We start from the raw sequence: 27,250 nt of genomic DNA on the forward strand, positions 1-27,250 counted from the left end.
AAAACATAAATATATATTATATACATATATAATATATTGATTCAAACATTAAGGAAAAATACATGATTTGTCATTTAAACATGCATTTTTCAAAATACAAATAAGTTGAGAAATTGGAATTTATTTTATATTATATGAGCCCCACTCAAAGGGAGTGGACACAATTGTCTGCCATCTGGCTGCTATGAAAACACCCCAAAAATGAAAAGCTTGAGGAAGGATTGGCCCAAAAAATAATTACAAAAATGTCACTATGCATCTCCTTAGTTTGTGTTCTTCCTGTGCTTTTTATTAGTCGTTTTTGGTCACACAACACAATACAGCGACATCTAGTGGTCAAATAATAAACACGGTCTCTTTGAGGTAAGACAATTAAATGCTTTTTAAGTGCTACAGCTTGATTTTTGCCAATCAAATGATGAAAACCATCTCTGTTTATTTGTAAATTTGACTGTGCCTCAATAACCTCACTGCATTTCACCGATACCAGGTGAGGGCATTAACTAATTTCAAATAGAGTCAAGCTTCAATCTCACAGTTCTGGGAGCCACATTTATACAGTGAAAGAGATGCTCCCATTTAGTAAAATTGCTCATTTTCATTTAGTTTTCAATAAGAAAATATTTAATATCGACCACGAAAGAAAATGCACCATTGATAAGCATGGGCATGATTTGAGTGTTACATGACACCAATGGCGTAGGTTTGATTTGACACAAGTGGGGATTTTTTTTTCAGTAAACACGTAATACTGGTGGGTACAAAACACGTGCGTCCCCTCCGTCCATGCCAAAACTATGCCCTTGCATGACATTCGGAATCAAGGGAAGAAAATTTAACAAAACAGACAAATGGGATTTTTGATGGCAGCACGGCGGCTGAGTGGTCAGAGCGTCCGCGACACAGTTCTGAGGTCATGTGATCAAATCCAGCTACCAGCCTTTGCAGAGTTTGTTCTCTCCGTGCTAGTGTGGGTTTCCTCCAGGCACTCCGGTTTCCGCCCACATTCCGAAAACATGCACGTCAGGTTAATTGGACGGTCAAAATTGTCCCTAGGTGTGATTGAGTGAGTTGCTCTTCTCTGTGTGCCCTACAACTGTCTGGCAGCCAGTTCAGGGTGTCCTAGCCCACTGCCTGAAAATAGCTGGGATGGGCTCCAGCACCCCCGCGACCCTTCTGAGGATAAGCAGTGCAGATATCGGATGGATGGATGGGATTTTTGCTTTCAATTCCCTGCGATAAGAGGGGGATTTTTCTTCCCCCAACGACGAAGATAGTATTGCCAAATTTGATTTCCCCTTATTAGTGACAGCCTGCGGGATTTGGATGGCAATATTTTTTTTTCCTATTCATGCTGACTTTCTTTTTGTCGTATTTTCTCTTTTAAGTCTTTATTATGTGTTTACCTTGGAGTGTAATGTCCCATCTTGTTGCAAACAATGTTCCCTACGTTGTTATGAGTGACAATAAAGACAATTCTATTCTGTTCAATTCAATTCAACTGCCTGCACCTGCTAGCGTCTGCATGCGTGTTCAATTGTATGCTCACAGTAGGACTTTTGGGATTTTTTGTGTATAGCCAAAAGAATGTTTTTTTTCTACCCTACTTTCGGACATGTACATAACGAATTTGGCCCTTTGGTATATTTTAAATTGAAACGGTTACCAACTTCAGAATGTTTATAGCCAAGTCTGTTTATGCATACAAGCTGAACCAATGTGCCATGAAACCTTGTCTGGTGTCTAATTACATGTAGTTGGTGACATAATAATAATTATTATTTTTGATGAATTATTCATAAAACTGCATGGTTACTGTTAATTGTAGTACAAGATATAAATATAACAAAAAATTCATATAAAGTAAAATAAGACAATTTAAAAAAAAAATAGATGAACTGAAACGCCAAGGAATTTATCGATGAATATATTTAGCAGTGTAAGGTATGCCATCGTCAAACTAAATATCTGCCAAAATTATTCTCCAGTACTTACTTTCGAGCAGCCACAAAGAATGGTTCGAATACAACACACGTTAAATCATGTCCCGTGGGCCAAATGTGGCCTGTCACATAAGAAAATGCTGAGAGAAGCTCAAGAGAAAAATGAGCTGCATTGCGTCAAAGTCAGTTTATTTGTATAGCTCTTAATCACAAAGAGTCTCAAAGGACTGCACAGACCACAGATTATTGCAAACCACAGACTCTTATTACACCATCGCCTGATCTAAAACCTACATGAGGGCAGGGAAAAACTCAAAAACCTCAGAATGAGGAAAATGAAGAAACCTTGAGAAGGGACCACATATGAGGTAATCCCCCTTCCAGGATGACCAGGCTGCAATGGATGTTGCAATAACAAGTAAAACACAGATATTGTCAACATGAAAAATTGGCCATTCATAAACTATAGAATAGAAGTGTGTTTTAAGCCTAGGTTTAAACAATTCCACTGAAGTTGCAGATTGCATCTCAGGAGGCAGTCAAACAATAACTTGCAAAGCTAGGAACTACTCGCAGTGCCCCCAGAGAAGCTGAAGTTTCTTACGACAATTAATCGACCAGAGAAGATTGAGGAAACCTATTTGAGTGTTATTCGACTTACAATGAGAGCCACAGACGAGCTGTTCAAAGCAATACGAAAAATACAAAATTAAAAGAAATAGCACCAGAGTGTCTTGGGTTTTAAGAAGCTCCCACATTCAGGTAAATATCTTTATTACAAAAAGAAAGACTTAATACATTAAATTGATCATTTCAATGTGTGTTTCTAAGCTATTTCTGACACTTTCCAGTCTGCGTGAGTTTCCCTGAGTTAAATAACCAGGAGTTGAAATGAAGTCAATTGGCATTTTGTTCCTTTTTAAGAATGCAGTTTATTAACACTACAAGAGATTTAATCTTTGAAAAAGGAAGAAAATGTTAAAGAAAGAACAAATCAATCATCAATTTAAAATTGAATCTTACATCCCTGAGTCATAATTTGATTGTGAGCCTCCGAAAAGACCCCCACCCTTCCAGCTAAAGCACTTTTTATGCCATTAATTTACCAGTCTAGCCCCCATGCGAATGTTTTTTTGGCCAAATGAGTTTGACACCCCTGCTATACAAAAAACTTCAGTCAGACTTCAATCAGAAATCATTTATATTGCCGTTTTAAAGAGTGGGGGGGAAAGAAGATGATGCAAGCTCTTGCCTAATATTCAAAGCCAAATGAGCGGACGTACAGGTTTTTCTTACGTCAAACCGCAAACGTGAGTGTTTTATATGAGCAGAACAGATGCTTGAAGACAAAGCGCAGAATGTTTGTTTAGAACTAATTTAACATGGCGGCACGTACGGGAGCATCGGCTAACTGCTATCCAGCCAGTTCTATTTCTTACAATGTTCTTATCTTTCTTACAACTTACGCCAGTCTACGAGCACTTGTAAATATTTGCCTATTTTAACTCACGTTCTTTTTTTTATCTCGCTTGTCTCTTTTAAGTGTTTTATGACATGATTACCCTGGAGTGCCTCATCTGATCTTGTTGTAAGCAATGTTTCCTACGTTGTTATCCATGGCAATAAAGACAATTCTATTTCCAGTTTCATGTCATTACATACAGTGCCTTGCGAAAGTATTGTCCCCCCCAAGAACCTTTTGACATATTTCAGGGTTAAAACCTTTAGATAAAAAAAAACTTTAAGAATCAACAACATGTAAGACACAATCGTGAAAACATTTAACATTTTATATTGTGCTAAAAAAAACGGAAAAAAGAGTATTGGCCCCCTTTGAGTTAATACTTAGTAAATGACAAGATCGTCCCACCTCAGCTGTGTATACCTGCAGGTCATACAATATGATCATGGATCTTTTGGTTGTTTCTTTGATGAGTTTTCTCTTTGTTTAATACAAAAGTTTAGAGGGACGGCCAGGTCTTGGTAAGTTTTCAATAGTTTTATGCTCTCTCCGTCTTGATATTGTTTGCGCAGTACTCCAGGAGAAGTGTAAATGTTGCGAAATCTTCTTGTGTCGCATTCTTTCTTTGAACTTTTGATACTTTTGCTTGGCGCTGTAGCTTAGTTTTTCTTTTTTTCGTTTTTTAATAGGGTGAGGGGACGTGAGGGGCTGGGTTGTGTCGAATGAAATAAGCATTTGCTTCTAACCAGATCTCTAACTGAATGCCAACGATTAGCTTTTGAGGAACATTTTGGGTAAGGAAAAACAAAAACTGTCGTCTTTACTCCCTGTAACAACAGATTATACTCTCGAATCTTACATTGTTATTATCAAATATTTATCCCCAATGTCATAAATGCCAGTCTTATGTATCGGCTCACAAGAACAATGATAGTTATGCTGGGCTCCACGTTAAATATTGAGTTCAAAATGAAACAGGGAAGTTTGATTACATCCATCTTCATGTTTTAGTGAAATACAATATTGGAGCAAAGACCCTACTTCAAGGGTGGGCAATCTTTTTGAGTTCAAGGACCGCATTGGGTTAAAAAAATTGGTAGAGGAGCAGGGAGGAAAATAAATTGTTAGATGATTTTGTTGATTTGATTTCTTCGTATTATCGATTCAGTTTGGAATCAGATACCTCGGAAATACATGCGTGAAAAAAAGAGAATAGGAGCCTATTCATTTTTCTATTTCAAAAAGACACATCTCTATATTAGGACATTTTTTTTATACGTACATTTTTCATTGTAAAACTTCTTTCTAGAAAAAAAATGCAGACATCTACATTTTCTACACATTAGCATAATACTTTTGCCATTTTAACACTATTTTTGTATGGTGAAGAAGACAAAAAAGAGTCAACGGGGACAAGAGTGGCACTAAATAAACTTTTTCAAGAGTATATCTTTAACCATTTGAATTATATCATCATTATAGTTTTAACATTTTATGTAGGTTTTAAAGGGGGAAGCTACAAATAATAAATGTTTTTTATTAGTGTGTGGGAAGGAAGACACACAACAGGGCACTGGGGACATAAGTGGCACCAAATGAAAAAAAATTACGAGTTAATGCGTAAGCCCCACAATGCGGAGATCTAGAGTTCGATTCCAGGTACCGCCCTGCCTGTGCAGGGTTTTCATGTTCTCCTTGTGCCTAGGTGGGTTTCCTACAGGCACTCGTCCCACATTCCAAAAATGTGCATGACATGTTGATTGGCGGGTCCAAATTATCCCTAGGGGTGACGGAATGAGTTGATTGTATCTGTGTGCCTGTTCAAGGTGTCCCCTGCCCACTGCCCAAAGATAACTGGGATGGGCGACTCGGTGAGGATAAGTGGTGCATAAAATAAATGAAAGGATAGTTTACCACTGGCCTACTTTGTAAATGGTTTTTGATAGGGGAATTTAAGCAGTCTTAGCATACATACAAATAGCATATGTTAAACGAAATGAAAATGAAACTTATTAAAACAAAACAGAAAAACTGTAAGATTAAAGAGACAGTGTGTGTTATTTGACCACTAGATGTTGCTGTAGTATACAGTGCCAAAATCAGGTGCTAAAAAGCATTGGTAAGAATACAAACTACGGAGGCTCAAGTGTCAAAAGTGCACCGTTTGTCTTCTCGTTTCTTACCCAGCCTTTCACAAGAGTTTAGTTTTTTGGGGTACCCCAAGCAGTACACCTTTTACATGGTCAAATTCAAGCACTTTTTAAGGATTTTCCAGGCCAATGTGCCATTTTCTTCAGTGCCATTAAAAGATGAAAGCCAATGTGAATCAATCCATGGCCCTGTTGTTTGAGGTCACCGAGCGCTTGCTAACAGTAGGAAAAAGAACCAGAAAAATGTGATCAATCATAAGCCAAATATTAAACCGGCAGCTATCATTCACTGAATGAGGCATAGAGAATGTAAATGAAACAGAATTTCTGTGCCCCATTTCATAAGTGTTTGCAGCTGTCAATGTTTGGTCGATGTTGTAACAAATTTTCTTGTTCTTTTTCTTACTGACAGAACTTGATGACGTCAAACTTTAGAAAAAGGAAAGTCAATCCTTCTAAAGTTTAACAAACGTGTGAACTAAGTCTGATTTATCACCAGATACACCAAAAAGTTGTTGTTTTTTAGATACTTTAGGACAACTTTCTGTTTTCTCCATTATCTAACATTAGTATCTGGTACAGTGAATAAAATATTGTGATAAAAAAATAAAACCGACACAGGTAAAAAAAAATGATCCTGCCTGCGCAAACTACAATGATCTTAACTCAAACGCACTACGCAGATGACACTCATCTATATCTTTTGATGGAGGAATCTGCCACACTAAACTATGGAAATTTTGAGGCCTGCCTCACTGAGATAAAAGAATGGATGTAACTCAACTTCCTGCGCCTTAACTCTGAAAAGACCGAAATGCTAGTTATTGGTCCATCTAAATGCCGTGACTCTCAAAAACAGCTCTGAACATTGACAAATGTGATATCACCCAGAGTGACTCAGTCAAAAATGTAGGTGTCATATTTGACCCCGATCTGTCCTTTCAAACACACATTAAGAATATTACTAGAACAGCTTTTTTTCCATTTTCGCAACATTGCAAAAATTCGCCCTATGCTGTCTCAGTCGGATGCGCAGATTATAATTAATGCGTTTGTTACCTCCCGTCTCGATTACTGTAATGCACTACTCTCCGGTCTCCCGAAGTCCAAAATCAAGAGCCTGCAGATGGTACAAAATGCTGCAGCGAGGTTTTTAACTAAGACAAGACAGTTTGATTGCGTTACCCCGATTTTAGCTCACCTGCATTGGCTCCCTGTTTGCTTATGATGTGATTTTAAGGTTCTGTTGGTATTATATGGAATCATGCATGGACTTGCTCCCTCATATCTTTCAGATTTAATTCCCCCCTTATGTTCCGGTCCGGAGCCTTCGCTCGGCAAATGCTGGTCTACTAGTGATCCCAAGAGCCAAGAAGAGATCCGCAGGTTCAAGAGCGTTCTCCATTCGGGCCCCTGTGCTGTGGAATGCTCTTGCCCCTGAGATTTGATCTGCAACCTCAACTGAACTGTTCAATACTAGGCTTAAAGCACACTTCTATTCTATAGCTAATGAATTGCCTTCATGTTAAGAATATCTGTGTATTATCTATTATTACAACATCCATAGCAGCCTGGTCATCCTGGAAGGGGATCACCTCATGTGCGGTCCCTTCTCAAGGTTTCTTCATTTTCCCCATGTTGAGGTTTTTGAGTTTTTCCTTGCCCTATTGTAGGATTTAGATCAGGCGATGGTGTAATAATAGTCTGTAGTTTGCAATAATCTGTGGTCTGTGCAGCCCTTTGAGACTGTTTGTGATTAAGGGCTATACAAATAAACATGACTTGAGTTGACTACACCACCTCAGAGGTCCGATTCATTCTGCGAAATTTCACAATAACACATCTCAAACATGTTCTCCTGAGAGCTTACGTAGGTCAACCTTTGACTGCAAAACGGAGAATTTCTCCCAAAGGTGAAAGATTTTCATGCCTAAGCTACCAAGCGCCACAGCTGTGACATATTTCCCAAGAAAATGCAGTACTGTGATCAAAGACCATAAAATTGACATTTAGGTTAGAAATTATAACATTTGAGAAACACCATGGTTGTCCACGGTGTACTAAAACCAAACAGGGACACTTGTGGAAGGTGAATGACCTGATGACCATTTACCCTTTGTCCACACAAACGCATTCCACCTCTGGCTATTTTGTACAATTTCACGAGGAACTGCTATCACTTTTTGAAAATGGGAACGTGGAGTAAGCTATCCCGTTAGAACAGGAGTCATTCATTAATGTATTGAAAAGATGAAGCTTTCATACGTTTTCCAGATCCACAGAGCTGCAGAGATTATGTGGAGCGTGACGATCGTAGTCTTTCTCTGTCTCTACCGATGTTTTTTCTTCTGTCTCATCGATGGGGTTCCTCCTCTCCCTCAGGTTCTGGAAAAAATAAGAATAAAAACACATTCTCACTCTCCTTTGCTATTGTTACTAGGCTAATGTTCTACATTAGCCCTTGATATTCACAACATTACATACTCATTCTTAAGAGAAAATACTGCAACTGACTTTGATTTTAAGATTTTACTTGAGAAAGTGTTTTGATTAGCCAGCCATTACATCATGCAATTGTTTTTTCTTTTGCAGTGTAAATGTGAATGCCTAAATCAATCGATACCATATGCATTACTTTGTAAAAAAAAATTCAGGATGACAGTTTGTGCCCGTTTTAAATCAAAAACATGATTTGATTTTTTTCTAAATGTGGTTTTGGTCTATTTTCAGGGGCTGAATTGTCGTTCAATTTCATACTTTTGAGCAACGTTTCCTCTAAACTCCGTACATGTGCAATTAGGCTCTGCCCAGACATTACTTAGTGCAGAAGAAAATCTATCCAGTGCATAAAAATCAGGGCTCGAAATTGCAAAATTAATTCACTAGTAAAATTGGCCAAAAAACAATGCATGCAGGTAAAAATAACACTGGTCCCCTCTGTGGTGTTTTAAACGTTCTAATTTGAAGTCAATATCAGCACAAAATTGAGTAAAATAGCAAATGGACTGCATTTGTATACAGTAGCACTGTAACAGTCACCAAGGACCTCCAAAGCGTTTTACAATACACTTCACAATTTCCCCATTCACACACACACTTACAAACCAATAGCCGAGTCAGTCATGCAAGGCAACTACCTGCCTATTGGAGGCATTAGTGGTTCAATGTCTTGCCTGAAGACATTTAACATGGAAGAGCCGGGAAACGAACCTGCAATCTCTTTGGTCCCAACCCATAGGGGCCCTGGCCCGCCCAACAAAGAGCCATGGAAGACAGACAAAATAAGGGAAAAAAAGCAGGAAAAAATAATTAAAAAACGAAAAAGGACACGAAAAAAGATAAATAAAAAGCTTTGAAAAAAAGAGTAAAGAAAGAAACAAATAAAATAGAAAAAGGAAAATAGACAACAAACGAAAACGAATACTAGAAAAAAGGTAAAAAGCTCTGAAAAAATAAAAGAAGGAAAAGATGGAAAAGGGGAGAAAAGAAAAGAAAAATTCAAGAAGCAAAGAAGACGGGATTTTGGGGGGTCTCTTTTCATACTTTCATACTTATTAGTTTTCAGTACACAAAACGTGTTTCCTTGTGGATAGTAATTAGTCATTATTGTGATATGTTCATCAATCAGGCTTTGAATAATGACAACAATAGTGGAATAAAGCAAGTGTAACTCTTAACAGAAGTACAATGACTTTAATACACTAGAAGCAAAAAAATTGTGGGTTATTTTTTTACCCCCATGCCTATCTGGAAGCTCTGAAAATCAAATGCTTTAATGGTGAGGTGTGTGGGTATACGGTGGCTTGCGAAACTATTTGGCCCCCTTGAACTTTGTTACCTTTTGCCACTTTTCAGACTTCAAACATCAAAATATAAAACTGTAATTTCTTGTGAAGAATCAGCAATAAGTGGGACACTATCATGAAGTGGAACACACTTCATTGGATATTTCAAACTTTTTTTAACAAATGAAAAATGAAAAAGTGGGTGTGCAAAATTATTCAGCCCCATTGAGTTAATACTTAGTAGCGCCACCTTTTGCCGCGATTACAGCTGCAAGTCGCTCGGGGTATGTCTCCATCAGTTTTGCCCATCGAGAAACTGATATTTTTGCCCATTCCACCTTGCAAAACAGCTGGAGCTCAGTGAGGTTGGATGGAAAGCGTTTGTGAAATGCAGTTTTCAGTTCTTTCCACAGATTCTCAATTGGATTGAGGTCTGGACTTTGACTTGGCCATTCTAACACCTTGATATGTTTTTAGGTGAACCATTCCATTGTAGCTTTTGCTTTATGTTTTGGATCATTGTCTTGTTGGAAGACAAATCTCCGTCCCAGTCTCAGGTCTTTTGTGGACTCCATCAGGTTTTCTTACAAAATGGTCCTGTATTTGGCTCCATCCATCTTCCCATCAATTTTAACCATCTTCCCTGTCCCTGCTGAAGAAAAGCAGGCCCAAACCATGATGCTGCCACCACCATGTTTGACTGTGGGGATGGTGTGTTTAGGGTGCTTTTACGCCAAACATAACCTCTTGCATTGTTGCCAAAAACTTCGATTTTGGTCTCATCTGACCATAACACCTTCTTCCACATGTTTGGTGTGTCTCCCAGGTGGCTTGTGGCAAACCTTAAACGACAATTTTTATGGATATCTTTAAGAAATGGCTACTCCTTCCATTTCAATATTATTGCTTGCACAGTGCTCCTTGGGATGTTTAAAGCTTGGGAAATCTTTTTGTATCCAAATCCAGCTTTAAACTTCTCCACGACAGTATCTCGGACCTGCCTGGTGTGTTCCTCGCTCTTCATAATGCTCTCTGCGCTTTAAGCAGACCTCTGACACTATCACAGTGCAGGTGCATTCATACAGACACTTACCCACAGGTGGATTCCATTTATCATCGTTAGTCATTTAGATCAACATTAAATCATTCCGAGATCCTCACTGAACTTCTGGACAGAGTTTGCTGCACTGAAAGTAAAGGGGCTGAATAATTTGGCGCACCCACTTTTTCATTTTTTATTTGTTAAAAAAGTGAAAAATATACAACAAAGTGTGTTGCACTTTATGATTGTGTCCCAAAAGGTCACAAAGTTCAAGGAAGCCAAATAGTTTCGCAAACCACTGTATAAGGGTTATCTTGGGTTATTTCACACACTTCAAGCATTAAAAAATAAATCGATGAAAATGCCAGAAATGCGTCAGGACTTAAACACGCAAGGCAATCCATTCATTCAATCTATCCGTGTATGCGTACCACATGATAAGCATGGGATACTGGTCCAGCAAAAACACTTCCATATCTATACAAACAACATTCCTGCTGCAAAGTACACACATAAAATGGTATTTTAGAAATAGCGTATCATACCTTTAATATTTGTTCGATTGCACATAGGCCGATATACAAAATCACAAAAGCAGACAGTTGTTATCATACGTACAGCTAACTAAACATGCACCGATCGGAATAGTTGGTCTTAAAAAAAACTCCGGCCTGCGGAATGTAGTTTTTGCCATTTCCATTTTTTTCGTTCAATTACAGACATAATACACAATCGCCTTTCCAATTATTTTCATCATAACACATTAAGGAATAGCTGCAAAAAAAAAAAAAAAAAACATGTTTTAAGTGCACATGCAATAGTTATCCCAAGCATGAATTAAAAGCCTAATTGCAATCTATGGAGAAATTGCCAGTGGCTGGCTTTTTTAGACCAAAAGATTGTCTCTTTATAAAATCACAGTCATGTTATTTGTTTTTTGTCAGGTTCATTTTAGTTTTGTTTTCAGTTTTCATGTGATTCCTTTTGTGTCAGTCAAGGTCCAGCCTAGTTTGAGATTTTCCACCTACTTTTGCTCTCTAGAGTCAGCCAATGGACTCCCTTATACGTCATGTTTTGTCCAGGTTTTACTTGTCTCATTTACGAGTGTCTGTTTAGGCCAGAGGTGGGCAACCCGGTCTCACAGGGCAACGTGTCCTGCATGTTTTTGCAAGTTTCTCTACCTCAACTCAAGTGATACAAATTATCAGCTTTTAGGCAAGATGGGAGGATCTTTTAAAAAATCCTGTTGATTGATTGGAATCATTTGAGTTGAAGAAAAACCTCCAAAAACATGCAAGACAAGCGGCCCTCTAGGACCAAGTTTCCCACCTCTAACATTTTCGCTACTTTTCTTTCAGTCCTTGGTATCTGACATCTCTACAGTGTTACCAGCAGATCTGTGTCTATTTTAGTGTAGTTTGTTCATTGTAAAGATTTCTTCATGTGATTCTTTTTGTTTGTTAGTTTATTTAAACTTTAGGACACCCTGCCTCAAACCCCTGCTTTACTTTGGCTTGATTAAAGAGAGTAGGCCCATCCCAAAATGTAACAAAATCTCATGACCAGTGAATTTTTGGATCTGACGTGGCAGGAAACTGCAATCAACAAATTGGTCTGGATGTTATTACAATAGCCTTGGTAAACTTGTAAATACAAAAAGTCTAACAAGATCTGAAAAAATACCATAGGGCACAGGTAGATGCTTTCTATCACAAAGTGGGACTTCTCGACATGCTAAAAGTAGGTAAAAGCATTTTTATGCCACATTTGTGTCCCAATAATGTCCACATGATGGCACCAAAGTATTATCTGAAGTAATGATAGTGTCCTGAAATCATTACAATTCAGTTTACTAGCCATACCACCAAGAAACCTGGCAATGGCAACAATTTCAAGCATTTTAAAGCACTTTACCCAAAATTCAACCGTTTTCCTCAACTTGAAAACACAACATTAAAATGCAGGAATTTTCAAAGATTTCAAGCACCTGTACAAACCCTGATAATATAATATTTGTATCAGGATCTAGCACCAACACAATCTCCACACACCTGTCAGATGACTTTATATCGACTACTAGGATAGCACACTGGGTCGGGTCATTGCCATTGTCATCCTGGTTGCCATTCCCATGCCACTGCCATCTTCTGTTACCATGTCAGGTTTAGTTTTTGCATATGATTTGGACACATTGCTAGTTGTCGTAAGACCTGTTTTTTTATGGGAAGAGGGGTGGGGCGTTGGGTGGGGTTGGGGGTTGTTATTGTTCCTGTTTTTTTTGTTAATAAATACCATCCTTTGTATTGCACACATGCTTCCGCTCTGGCTTTCTTGCAGTTGAGTCCACCTATGCTAACGTGACAAATTGATAAATAGATAAATGGCCGAGTTTTGATTATCCGGGGTCCTTTTTGAAATGCAACCCCCCGCGGAAAACATGGGATTAATGTTCAAGGTAAATGTTTATTCAAGACACCAAGAAACTTCTAGTAGGTGTTAGAAATCAGCAGCTTTTAGTGTCTGAAACATTTTTAAAAAGAGTTCAAGTTTAACAATTGTGTAAATTACGGGAAGTTGTGTCGTACATGTTGAAAAATGGTCTTAGCATCATGAAGTCAGTTAGCTCAGATGTCCATTTGGTGACATTTACATAATCCTTTTGTAAATGGTGGGCCTTCTTGGTACACATTGGTCAAATTAACCCATAATTTTATCCACCTCTACCATCAGTGGCCCAGTACAATGTCATTGTTGTGATGGTACCAGCCCTCATCGCCACCCGGCTTTACCCCTACCAGCTCCTTTGTTTTCCTTCATTATACTACTCCTTCTCCGAAACAAAAATCCCAGTGTTGTTTCTGCCTCCACCCCCTCCATAAGTCCTTCTCATTGACCTTCTCGCCAGTATAATCATCATCAAGCGTGTTCATTGTTTTGTTTTTTTGGCTCAACTGTAAAACATAAATCTGCGTTGTAAAGTTAACCGGTATGCGGTATTCATTTCCTAGTCACTTATTAACTAGATGTTACTTTCGCACATAGGCAAACACACGTTTCGCACACACGCATACAGGAATGCAGCCAAAGTTAGACAGATCTTCCAAATCTTTGGGAGCTAACGCCAAAGAAAGAAGCATAAAACAATAATTGCCATTCAATCCCATGAGACAATGAGACAGCCCGCGTGGGGTTTAGACTTTTTGCCTCAGATCTGAAAAGTGTGCATGAGCACTCCAGAAATACCAACAAACAGTAATGGAACCGACTCCAGTTGTTTGCTTTGTGACTAATATTTAGCTGCCAATATGAAGGTACTGGATGCATGGTGATCTGAATAGGATTGAAAGTGACCTTGGAAAAAAAGGTTTTGTTGAATGAAATTACTTTGCACGTCAGAGTGACTGTTCAGTGAAAATGAGCAGACATACATTTTATTAATAACTATTAGTAGTGATACACTGATATCTTTTTTTTACAGCACTGATATTGACATAGATTATTAGCCAATATTTTTACAGTATTATTAACCGTTTTTGTATTAATATACAGGATGAAAAAATACTTAAAACACGTCATTGTAAGATGGTGTAAGTCACTACAAATGTGAACAAGTGATTTAGTATGCTTTTCTTTTGATGTTGGCCTGCATAGCATATGATGGCCTGGATTTAATTCTCTATGTACAACTAATTAAACATATATTTGTGTCGTGTGTCAAGATGAAATTTTGAGAATGCAACAAACAATGGAATTGGACTGCACCATCCAACTGTCCTTAGAAATTTAGAGAAGAGGTGTCAAAGATTTAGGAGTGGATACCTATTTCTCCAATGAATTAGGGAATAAATGAATAGGAAATGCTCAATTTTATTTTAAGAGGGAACAACTACTTTTCATTGTAAGTATCTATGGATTACAATGACGTAAAATCCTACTCATGGGTGTGCACATCTCGGATGAGATCTCCTCGTCTGACAACACTAAAACTGAGGCCAAGTGGTGACCTCACTTCCTGAGAGTGGCCAAGAAAAAAAACCTTAAACAGAAGCTTTTAGTGTCTTTCTACAGAGTAACAGTGGAGAGAATACTGGCATACGGCATCACAATGAGGTATGCCTGGAGCACGGCAGTAGAGGAGCCCTCGAGAGAGTTATCCACACAGCCCAGAAAATCATTGGCTGCTCTCAGCTCAGTCTTGAAGCCATTACCAAAGCACGCTAGTAGGCTACAGCGGAGAAAACCGCATTATAGAGCATTGGTTCACAACTGGTCTGACTTTAGGACCTACCATTTCACCTGATTGACAAGCTGAAACCCAAATTTAAAAAAAAAGATTTTCCACTACTCAAATGTATCGAAAGAAAGGATTGTGTAGTTTAAAGCTGAAATAGTAGAGTATAATCACCTTTTTTCAAACTAACAGAATGATAATTAGCAAAAACTAAATGACTGCAAGCATTTAATTTCATTGTCTTTATTGCCATTGATATCAATGGTGTGAAACACAGTATGCAACGAGATTTTACATGGCACTCTAGGGTAAAACATGTAATATAAAGACTCAAGAGAAAAGACTATCAGGATGAATAGCAAATAAAAAATACAAATAATTATATCATAGTCCTTAAAAGATGCAGACAAGAGTAAGGTAATGAGGTGTTCGAGAGGTGGTGACATAGGTGGATTAGAGATTATGTTGAATGGAGTAAAGTTGCAGGAGGTAGATGGTGTTAAGTATTTGGGTTCGTATGCGGCAGCAGGTGGTGGTTTGGAGGAGAATGTTAAGAAGACAGTGGGTGAAGGGTGCAAGGCAATGGGTGTGCTGAACGGATTGTTCAAATGTAGAGATCTGCGAATGGATGCAAAAAGAGTATGTAGTGTAGATGTGGTGGTAAATAGCATGAGGACGACCCAACTATGGTTGAATGGATGGGGTGAAACATGCTCTGGATGTGAGGTTTGTTAATTTAATGGATGCAAGTGGCGGAAGTGGCTCAGGAGGTAGAGCGCTCGTCTTGGGATCAAGAGATCACAGTTCGAATCCCGGCTCTTCCGTGTTACATGTCGAAGTGTCCTTGGGTAAGACACTGAACCCCTAATACCCCCAATAGGTAGGTTAGCGCCTTACATGGTTGCACGGCCGCCATTGGGAAATGTGAAGCACAATGTAAAGCGCTTTGGGAAGTCTTGACTTGAAAAGCGCTATATAAATGCAGATAATTTCATTTCAGATCAAGAGTGTATGGTAAGGACAGATGTGAATGGCGAAGGATAGTAAATGATGACTGATATAGACGCATATGATGCAGAGGGGGTAAACCAGTGTATGCTGTTGGGCCTCTCAGCTGATTACTGTTTGAATAGCACAGCAACTCACCCTTTGTTGTGCTGTGCGCTTAAAGTTCTGTGTCAGGTTGGAAAGAGGGAAGAAGAATAAATGTTTGGTAAATGTGAGTGTGTTCTTGACTTTAGCCACTAGGGAGATATGGCTTTGGTATATAGATATATAGTTACTTGAAATAGTATATAATTTTTGACAATTTTGGTTTGATTTCTCTTTTTGTTGTTGCCAAATAAACATTGCATTTGGCAACCCAACATTTTCGCAAGATATTTTCACAGTTTTGTGCATTCGTTTAGAGCTGTGATGGCACAGGGGAAGAAGCTGTCTCTGAGCCTGTTTGTCCAGAGACCTTAGCGCCTACCAGAGTACCGTATATACTCGCATATAAGCTTGCATCGCATACAAGCGACCCCCCTGAAAACCGATTTCAAAAAGCTACATACTTAAAAGAATTAAAATGATAAATAACGAGTGTAGCTAAACATCAATAGTGATTAAATAATGAGGTTAATAAGGTTTATTATACCAGAAAAATAAGCTTAAAATATAACATTTTAAAACCATGTACTGTATATCTCAGCAGCGCTTCAATGGTAGGCAAATTGCAGGCACTCTTACACCATTTTCATAGTTCGCAATAGCTTTATTCTTTGACCCGATCAGTGTTGTCACTGGTTTCCATTTTTCCTTCCCCATATCACCAAGTTTCCCAGGACTTATACAGGCAGACAAATTTAATAAAACCCCCCCAAAAAAAATTTAAAAAAAAAAAAAAAAAAAAAAAAAAAAAAAAAAATCACAAAAAAATTAGATGTGGTCCTTCTCAAATGCACTGATCACTTGAACAGGCTTAAGATAATAATTAGGTCATTATCGCCATCTACTGTAAAGGAGTGTAATTGACTCTTTTTTTTTTCCTTCTTAGCATTATTTTGCCAAGACAAAGGCTCGCGACACAGTGAAAATGGGTGCGCGAACCATATTTGAGTCCCGAACCACTGGTTGAGAAACACTTTTATAGTGGCTTCCTCTTAGCCCGGCCACAACCTCTCTGACGTGTTGCCCTCTGGCAAAAGTTACAGCCTTCCTTAAAACAATGTCGATGCATGCTCCAGATGAGACCCATGGATGGTGTCCTGAGGGATCTCCTCACAGATCTGAACTGGGGCTTCACTAAGATACTGGACAGTCCCACAATCAACATGGTGGCACTGGATAGACCTCAAAAAAATGTCCCAGAAGTGTTCTACTAAGTTAAATTCAGGTGAAAGTGGAGGATAGTATATGGTCTCAGTTACCTCATCCTCCAGAAACAGAAAGAATACTCCAACCACCTGAGGTTGGGCATTGTCGTGGAGCAAGAGGAATTCAGGCCTATCTGTGAAGGCCCCTTGGGCCTTAGTTCGGACACCCACTTTGACTGAAGCATCCGAGAAAGAATCATAAAGAAAATTAATTGTTAAAACGGTCATCACTCACTTATCGCTGTCTACCTTGCAACGCCTTGTGTAAACCTTTTTGCTTACTTTATTACATGCATTAAGCGACTAGACATACATTAGTGGTTTAATACAAACAGTGAATACGGTACAAAATTTGACCTATTCAGTGTCACCAACATCAAGAATTTTTTTAATGTTCAAAAAATGTTGTAGAACCTTTTGCTAAGCTCCTCACATTTTCTAATGGCTCTTGAATTTATTCTGTATGATATCTGAATATTTAATTGGGGAGTAGCTGAGGTCTACTCATGGTTGGTGCAAAAACATGGCTTTCTGTCTCTATGTGGCGAATTGGCTTTTAAACATGCTAAGTAGATGTGACCTAGCAGTATAGGGATGATCAAAGACAATGACAGCAGAAAACTGGCACAAATCTTTATATCAAAATGAAGATTACAGTTTTACAGAATGGTCATCTTTGCAACCAAAAGCAGTTAGCAGAGACTTCACGTAAAAATTTGATAAATGTTGTTCTTTTAATTTGTCAAATTAATTTTGCAAAACACACCGCATGTCCAAAGTCCAGCCCGGAGGCCAATTACAGCCCGTGATTAAAATTTTGCTGGCCCTACCTCTGTCATAAAATTAATAATAAGTGGCCTGCCAGCAATGGTGACCGCAGTATAAAATACATTTGGACAAAAAAAATGTTTGGTAAATTACCCTTTCACCAGATGATGGAGTAGCCCTTTAGCCAACTTGCCCTTTGGCCTTCTGTGAGAATTTTAGCAAACCCCATTTAAGATATGGTGACTGTAAATAAAAAAAAAAAGTTAAGTTGACTCTGAAGGCCGCAGCTTCCAGGACAAGTGGAAAGTATTTTTTCACTAAAATCTCAACAACTGTGTCTGCCTAATTTGCCAAGAGACTGTGAAAAGGTGAAGCAACTGTAAGGTGTTTTAACGGCAGTGCAGCACTCTTTCACAAGACCCCGCGAGTCAAATGAAAATGCTACAAAGGGGTACATTTTTTTAGTAAAGAATGTTAAAAGGCTGCCAGGCTAAATAGTTGTCCTTCACACATTTTCACCTTACTAAATCTGGCCCCCTTTCTGAAACCTTTGGACACCCATGTAATACACCATGCCTGAAGAACAAAAGAAAACGTCTTGGAAATCTTCAAGTGGTTTGTAAACAAAAAACTAAATGGATATTAAGTGCCTCGCTGTGTTAGTTTGCGAGCTGTCAAGATTGCACAAGCCGATAAATATGAAGGCTTTACTGCTTCCACAGGTTTGTTTAACCCTTTTTTAAAATGTTTTATATGGAAATGTTTGAGCAGTTTTAGGGGCCATCTTCAATGTGAGTACATACGATAATTTGTAATTAAATAAGTTACTTTTAGATCAACACGATACATTTTGGGGTCAGTAACATAGGGGGTAATGCAATTACTTTTTAAATGAAGTAACGAGTAAATGTAACTAATTTCTTTTTATTTATTAACGCACCCACACTGAGGAGGACACTACGTGAACAGATGCAGTCACCGCGTCAGGCGAAATTCTAACTCACCTGAGACATGCATCATCATTCAAGCCTTGTGGGACGCTGCGTAAATGTCCACAGATACGCGATCGCAGTGGAGATGGCACATTTGTGCCAAAAAACAACCCCTGGCAAGTCAACATAAATGAAAGAGCACACACACACACACACACGTCATTGCAGCCTAATGTTCTTCAGGACAGAACACCGGCACCACTTCATGATGAAGGCAAGTTATACTGGAAATCGAGCAATGACGTTAAATCAGACTTTGCGATGAGTGGAAGAGAACCGGACCTATTTAGCGAAAATTGTCTATGCAATGTAATAAGGAAGGTCACAAAATCGTCAATCCACATAATGTGGTGAAAGTCTGTGTAATAGTCTTTTTTGTTAGTGGGAACTGGGAAGCAAGACCATAAAGAGGCAAGACTTCGTCAGACCTAGTAGCTGACAGCCGTAAGATTAAATACATCCACAGACAAAACCCATCTCCGTTTCTTCTTTGGAAATGAGCTTTAACAAAACTTACCATCATTCAACGACAAGAGATATACTTTTTGGGTTGAAAGAAAAGGGTTAGATCATTAATTTGGTGGTTTCCATGTTTGAATAGCTGCAGAACTTAATTTTCTTTAGATCTTAAAAAAAAGTCAAACTGGTGAAAAACGTCCAGCAAAGAAAACTCCGATTTGAAACATGCAGCTGGCACTGAAAGAGTTAATCTATCTATCTATCTACTTTGGTCATATCCCTCAAGAGGGGTGACCGACAGCAAGACAAATACATACAATAACAAAGAAAATAAAAGGGACAAAAAATTAGCAAAAAACACACACAAAAATTTTTTGGACCATGGCCAACCCAATTGCCCAAACACCCAAACAAGTTAGGTATCTCTGCACCTAAGTTGGTCATGCTTTCGTCCCTTCAGATGAAATGGGACACCGGAAAGTGGCCATGTCACTCGGGTCAGGGTGACACAACACACTCTTCTGTTCAACAGCAGGGCCCGAAAGCTTTCACTGGTTTACCCCTGCCGCATCATACGGGTGCCCAGCCCATCCTTAAGAACGCGTCCACAATTCCACTATCCTTTCACAACACCTCTCCACTCCTTCCTATCACCAACAAGTTTATACAAATTTTAAATAAAAATCTGGACATCTTTTTACTAGTGTAGAAGCAAGTCCATAAAGAGGTTAGGTGTCTTAAAACCCGTCAGTTTGGGTGAAATACATCCTTTCACAAAAACGTCTTTCTGTTTCTTGTTTGGAAATGAGCTTTGACAAAACTTACCATATTGAACAAGAGATGTACTTTTTGGGTTGAAAGAGGGCTAGGTCTTTCATTGGGTGGGTTACATGTTTATATACAGGGTTGGGTAGGGTTACTTTAACTGGATTACTTTCAATTACTTTTGGATTACTCCAATACCAAATATGCTAATAAAAGATAAAATAAACCAAATATGAATAAAATGACTAAATTTTGTGCAGGCCTGGGGAGTAACAGAATACATGGAATGGCAAAAATGATGTTGGCAAGCTGTTTGGATTTATTTTCATTTTGTTTCTGTCGCATTTAATGTTAGTTTTGCCGGAGATCAAAGAGATCAAAGCCAGGAGAGAAAGCTTACCACGTGTTGTGAGTCATCATTTAATTCTTTTTTAGTTACTTTTGTCTCTTATTAGCATATTTGGTATTGGAGTAATCCAAAAGTAATTGAAAGTAATCAAGTTAAAGTAACCCTACCCAACCCTGTTTATATAGCTAAGGCACTTCATTTTCTAGTGAGGTAAAAAGCTGCCGGCATGCAGCGGCCCAATTTAAGACATGCAGCTGGCACAGAATTACCAATTGTTTATATCAATTTGTGTAATAGAATACAGTTGTTTTTGTTTAGATTCGGTGCCTTTTTTTTACACAAGTAATTGAAGTCAGCCCTGAAGCAGTTACCTAAATGTGGGCGTGTTTTAGTTTGCACGTGAGTTGAAGATAAAAGTACTTATGTGACATACCAAAAGGAACCAATCTGACTTGAACGACCAGTATTCCAGATTCAAAGCCCTGCTGCGAGTGTTTGCATGTGCACACACACACATAGACACACACACAGGAATCAGAGGCCGGCTGTAGCTAGCCAACTTGAGCACAAGGTGTTAAGTTACCAGACATTATCAAGTGAGCCTGTACCGTCAAGCCCATCGTTTTACAGAATCTTCACCTGTTCAATTCACACCAAATCAAAAATATTCCACAACTGCACATCATTTAAAACAGGAAAACTTGAATACAATTGAAGGCATTCCAGAAAGAAGAGTAAGTATTAAGTTTCAAAGGCTAATTAATTCATTATAAAAAGCATTTGAATAATTTAAGGGGGGTTTAAAATATTTTCTAGACACAATTACGCAGCTCGTGACAACAACAAAAATTGCATTGACTGCGATGCTGGCTGCATTCAAAACACTGTTCATCCACGTCAAAAAAATCTTTCAAATTTTCCATTAAAGACGATTAATACATTAAACAAAATTCAAATAATCACAGGTACCTTTCTCTTTTTCTGACCTAAATGTTAACTATGGCAAGCAGTAAAGCCATCTGAGGCCTTCACCTGAGCGCTTAATGTCACGTCGGCAGTCTCTATGGTAGCAAAGGAAAACAATACCCTGGGTAATGTATCACCATGGAGCATCAGTGCTGCTCTTCAAACTTGTAGTTGCCACATCTCACACTGATAGGAAAAATGATCAATGTCCTGCTCAAGACATAGCGGATTGTGAGATGTTTAAGTGTCAGTCAGAAACTTGGGCAGAATCTACAGACATTTTGGTAAATGCTAATAACTCATCTAAAATTCTAATGAATAACTGGACCATTTGTTCCTGAACTGCTGGTGATTGCTAATTAAAACATTTTTCACTCGGGATGTGACCACACCCGTCAGTTTCTCCAGTGAATGCTCCCTGGTGAAGGACAATTGCATCATTGCCGAAAGATCTATACGAATGGAAGTGTACATTCCATGACTTGCTCGCCAGCCAACATTCCTTTAAATTAACATATTGACACCAACCACCGAAACAACCACCTCAAGCTTTGACCCGGAATTCTACTGTTGCAAATATATGACATGATTTCTGTTTCCCAGATTGTTGCTTCTAGCTAAAATACGTATAGGAAATACTGAAAATGGCTTTACTGAAGTCATTCTGATTACCGGCCGTGCTTGCTGACATGCCATACAATGCCATTTACTCAATCTTCCACACAGTCACCCATTTGTGATTAGCGTTGTTTCACAATGTATGCTCTGTTTCAGTGCACTGACTGCAGAAATGTTCTCAATGAAAAGGGACAAATATAATCACAGGCATAATTGCAGTGGGAACTCTGCATACACAAGGGAATTTGGCATGTTTTATGGTTTAAAAAATCAGCCTTTTCTGTGTTATGTAAAAAAGTTGTTACCCAAGATTACATTTGTTTAAAATTATCTCCAATCGTGACAGGGTTAAATTACTGTACATATGCAAACTCAACAACACTACCGTTTTATACTTTGGAATACCACTTTACTCCCCTTGAAACGCCTTCTGATGTTTTTAAAGAAAATTGACCGAGTTTTAAATTTCAACAAGAAAAATCTTGACACGAAACTAGAATTTTAGTCTACGGGTGCTTCATCTTTAAGAGAAACAGAATCCATTTGCATGAATAAATCACTCCGACGATCACATTAGATCACTGTTTTGGTAAAAGTCTACCACTTACAGTTTTGAACAAGCACATGTTTGTTTTGTTTTTTTAATATTTTGTAGATGGTTTGTGTTTCACAAATTAAAATGGAGTGCGCAATCACATCTGCCGTTTTTTACGTCAAAATGTTGGCAAGTATACATACGGCCACACATACAGAAGGTGCATAATCCCTACTAAAATTGGAATGATTAAGTAGGCCTAAAAGCAGTGTCTAAAACTCGTGAAAAAAAGTTACCGGACACTAGGGCAGACAACTCTGAAAAGTTGCCTGCCCAGCCATAAAGTTGCCTGCCCCATTTTTCACAACTTGAAACACAATAATACGACTAATCACAAAAAAAAAAAAACATTGTTGCAAAGTATTAAGGGTTGATAATCAGAATATATAACAGAACAAAACTTTAAAATTAAGCTTATTATAAATCTACTTATAACATTCATTGCATGTATATGAAATCGCTGTTTTCCATCTGCCATCAGTATGTACCTGTACTTATTCATCTTCATTCATGCATGTTTGCGTTGCGTCATCTGCTTCAAGACTCGTGAACTCGTCTTTCCACGATGCTTTTAATGTACGTTTACGTTTTGTAGCGTCATCAATTTTGTTAGCTTCTTTTTAATATTTCTTCTAGGGCTGAGGTTTTGGCTCAATTACTAACCACTTATCCATTTTTCTTGTGTTCTCTGTGCATCTACTTTGGAAAATGATGTGCAAATCCACGACCTTATAACGCTCGGGAAAGTCTGGAAGCACGAAGTTATTCGATGCAGGCTTCTGATCTGCTGGCCAGTATGCAAAAGGCCAAACGAGCCGAAATTTCCAAACCGTACGAAGATTTCGAAATCGGAATAAAGCAAACGTTTGATTTGAATAATAACTTTTTTTTCCCCCCTTGAAAAAGTTGTCGGCCACCCGGGCGGAGACGTTTTGTAAGTTGTACGCACGACGTAAAAGATGCACGCCCCGGACGCTCGGGCAGACGTTATTTCAGACACTGCTAAAAGAAAAATAGGTAGTAAGAAGCGCTAAAACTTGACAGTAACATATAAAACAGTAATCTTTTTGTTGTAGCAATTTTTAAACCATAACATTGTACAGATTAGATCACAGTCGTTTGCCACAATAAATCGACTGCAAATTAAGGGGAAAGAGACCAACACTAGTTTGAACAGAACACATTAAAAACTGATAAGATGATGGCAAATTAACCCCCCCCCCCCTTTTTTTTTGCCAAAAATGCCCTTTTTTGTTTGACTGTCTCATTTAATTCTTTTAGATAAATATTTTCTAGTTTCTAATAAGTATAGATATTCAGGGCCTAAATTTGGAGACCACTGTCAACTCCATTCTGGAAATGACAGCCAAGAAGTATTTCCTGACAGTAGCAAGCAATAATTGCTGTTGAATAAATTGTCTATAACCAGGGCTGGAAAGAACTCTTGTGAAGCCGCACAACTGGGTCACCATTTATTCTAGCTTTCAGATTGGCACCAGAGAACTGAGCTCACTCAAGTTAACAGACGTTAAATTAGCTTCTTACCTCTAACTCAGTAATGGCAGCCAGTTTTGGACATCCTATTGTGATTGCATCACTGTGTTGTATAGTTTAGCGTCAGCTCATTGTCTCATCTCATCTCATTAGCTGCAGCGCTTATCCTCAGTAGGGTCGCGGGGGTGCTGGAGCCCATCCCAGCAATCATCAGGCAGTGGGCAGGGGACACCAGGAATTTGAGAGTAGCATAGGGATGCTAAATTAAGTGTGTGTGTATATGTGTCTTGTAAGTGACTGCTGGTGTTCAAACTAAATTTTTAATTAGAATTACATTACATTACTCCGTATTTTAAAAAGTTAAGGAAATAACACATTAAAGGGCATGAAAATAAAGTACTGCCAAGTCAAGTACAGAAAACAATTGGGGAAAAAATTCAACGACGTAATATTCATCGTAAACATTTTGAGCATAAAACTCATTGTTACCGTAATTGCAAATTACAAATATTAATAATAAAATCATAATGCCAATGTTTTGACTGACAGTACAGGTATTACCAGCGTAGATGCAGCAAAGTTTCATTACCAAAGACTTTTTTTGCTGAAGAATGCATTTTCAAGTTTTATACGAAAGAAAATTAAACAACAAAACAAGGTCACTAAAATGGATGTTGTAGATTCTTAGCAGAGTAGGATGGGAGAAAAAAAAGGGGGGAAACAGCAGAAATTACCTAGAAAACAACAACGACACCCTGGCCACGTTTCCAATTGCCATTTGATTTATTTAATGCCAACTGCAAATGCTTTGTGTCAAGGTAATCCGTCCACACCCATAGTGTATTGACTTTCGCGGGGCAACGTGCGAAGTTTGTTTTTAAAAGAATTAAGTGAATATGCAAAGGATCTACAGCGCACTTTATCATGCCACTTGGTTATACCATTATTAAAGGTAATCCCAAACTCTTTGACAAGTAAAGTGTAAGGAAACACTACATGTTTTTTACATAAGATCTATATATATTTCATCGGTATTTAACAACTATTTTCCAACTATTGAAGAGAGTATGGTTTGTCTTTGTCCTCCTGAGCTGTGATGTCATATGAGCAACACCAGCACCCTAGCAAGCCAGTTGCTCTATTGTTTTAGGCAAAGCTGTCATGGGTGTTTTAATCCAAAATTTTTTTAGATTTGTGTTTTTAGTGGAGAATGCCTAGCATGTTTCAGGTGGATCAAGGAATGGTACAACCAAAGGCGGGCAGCCAAAAAGGGGCCAACTGGCAAAAATAACACGCAGTGAGCTGCCAATTGGGGGCGATCTGGGATGGATCAAAAAAAGGCGGCCAAAGCCTCGCCGGAAAAACGCGGAAGACAAAAAAACATCCAGTTAGCAGCCAGGCTAACTGGCAATGGTCACAACCTCGGAGCCACCCAGGAATTAACCAAGGGGAACTGCAGAAAACACAGGCAAAAACCCACTCTACCCACGTTAGGCGAAGGCAAAGAAGGAAGACATGCTTTAACAGCATCAGGTAAACTTAAACTTTTGGAGGTCAAGACTGCTATAAAACAGTCACAAGGCCACTAGCGACAGGGTAATCAAAGTTACAATTTCCCCAAGCAGAACTGAGCTGTGTACAATCGCTGTTCACTACAATCGTCTGTTTCGGAGCTGCCTCACATGTTGTGTTGATGGGATTTGCTATTTTGAAAGAGTTTTGTTCCTTCAATGACATCACCGCTCTGATGGAAACTATCCAGATTGGTCAACTATGAGACTACATATTCAGGGATCAGAATGGAGATTTTCATTTTCAGCTGAAATAGCCAGGGTCCAGGAATAAAGCAGGGCGGAGCTCTAAAATGATTTTCTCCACATCATTATTTGAAAGCAAAAGATCCCCAATCTTCACACCGAGTATAAAAAGAACACATGAAAGAAAAGAAAATGTGAAACACCCCCCCCCCCCAAAGCACGCCCGCTTCAGAGGTAGGAATTTTGCAAAAAAGCAAGAAAGTTTTCAGATGATTCTGCAAAGGCTAAAGGCATTGCACTAAATATAATGGAATTAATTTCCTTGGATGACACACAAGCTCTGTATTAGAGGATTCAGCTTAAAAATGCAATACTCTAGCAAATGTAATAATCCAATGAATATATCACATCCTTAGAGAACCAGAGACTAGAAAATCAATTTTATTAATTGACCCAACTGCTATATCCTTTTGAGCTGTGGCCTTCTTGCAAGTCAAAGTAAATTGATTTTCCACAGCAAAGTGAAGGCCTGGTATTTTTCTTGATTCCTTGAACGACCCCAGACCAGGACTACGTGGGCCCAACAAGGATCTGTTTCGAAATAGAGCTCTAGCTGCATTGATTTGGGTTTTTAGTCCTTTGTGTATCTCACTGTCAGCAGATGGATTTTTTTAAAGAGGAAAGATATGATGTTTTTAAGCAATGTCGACGTAACTAATGGTATGTTATCCGGAGGTTCTTTCTGTCGTCTACCCTGGTGCATTTATTATGCCCCCAGCAATCAATGACATGCTCGTCGCACTCGCTATGGATTTTTTTTTCACACAACTTTATTGAAGCAGGGAATTACTAATTGCTATCCACCAATTAAAATAGACTTATTTTAATTTGAAATTTTGTGATGTTGTGAATGTTTCCTATCAAATCTTAATATTTCATTTAAAAGTAAAATTATCATTCTATTAATTTTTTTCTAACTGGCTTTTAACGGGGGTTACATATTGCTCAGTGTTAACCTTTTGATATTAAATGGCCAATTTAGGTTGGGTATTGTTTAATATAAAATAATATAAAACAATTGTAAGATTTAGCAAGGGTAAGGAGGGGGGTGTGAGTCTTCAATCAACTTTACATTTCTACTTTTTGTTTCCAGGTAACTTATGTCAATCTAAAATGTACAATCTCTGTGACCAGAAACCAAGTGGGGAACACGAACACTGATAACGACAGTATGCGAGTACAGCTACTATTGTATTTTATTGTGTGGTGTATTTAAAATCAACCAAGCCCAGCACCATACACTTGCAACATTCAAGAGCCTGCACCCACAAAGGTTGAAATCACATACAGTATACACAATGGTCCAACAGGACCTCCAGACTGACAGAAAACAACAAGGCACTTTGTTAAGTTGTGAAATACATTGTGGCCCCGTCACATTGATATTTTTGCAATGACATGGGAGACAACACTATGGGTTGGCATTTTTGTGAACCTGGTGATAACGTATGCATTTC

The 27,250-nt window shown here is 38.5% G+C and overlaps 1 protein-coding gene across 1 annotated transcript in view; it reads right to left on the bottom strand.

Moving 5' to 3' along the window:
* Positions 1 to 27,250, bottom strand: part of fa2h (fatty acid 2-hydroxylase) — a 66,549-nt gene that overhangs the window by 20,258 nt on the left and 19,041 nt on the right. The window contains exon 2 of the mRNA XM_088339791.1: positions 7,821 to 7,940. Within this exon, the coding sequence (XP_088195917.1) occupies positions 7,821 to 7,940 (120 nt within the window). The remainder of the gene's footprint in view (positions 1 to 7,820; positions 7,941 to 27,250) is intronic.

The sequence above is a fragment of the Urocampus carinirostris genome, chromosome 7 (genome assembly GCF_059441175.1).
Source record: "Urocampus carinirostris isolate Australia breed hairy pipefish chromosome 7, RoL_Ucar_1.0, whole genome shotgun sequence".
In the NCBI taxonomy this organism is placed as follows: domain Eukaryota; kingdom Metazoa; phylum Chordata; class Actinopteri; order Syngnathiformes; family Syngnathidae; genus Urocampus; species Urocampus carinirostris.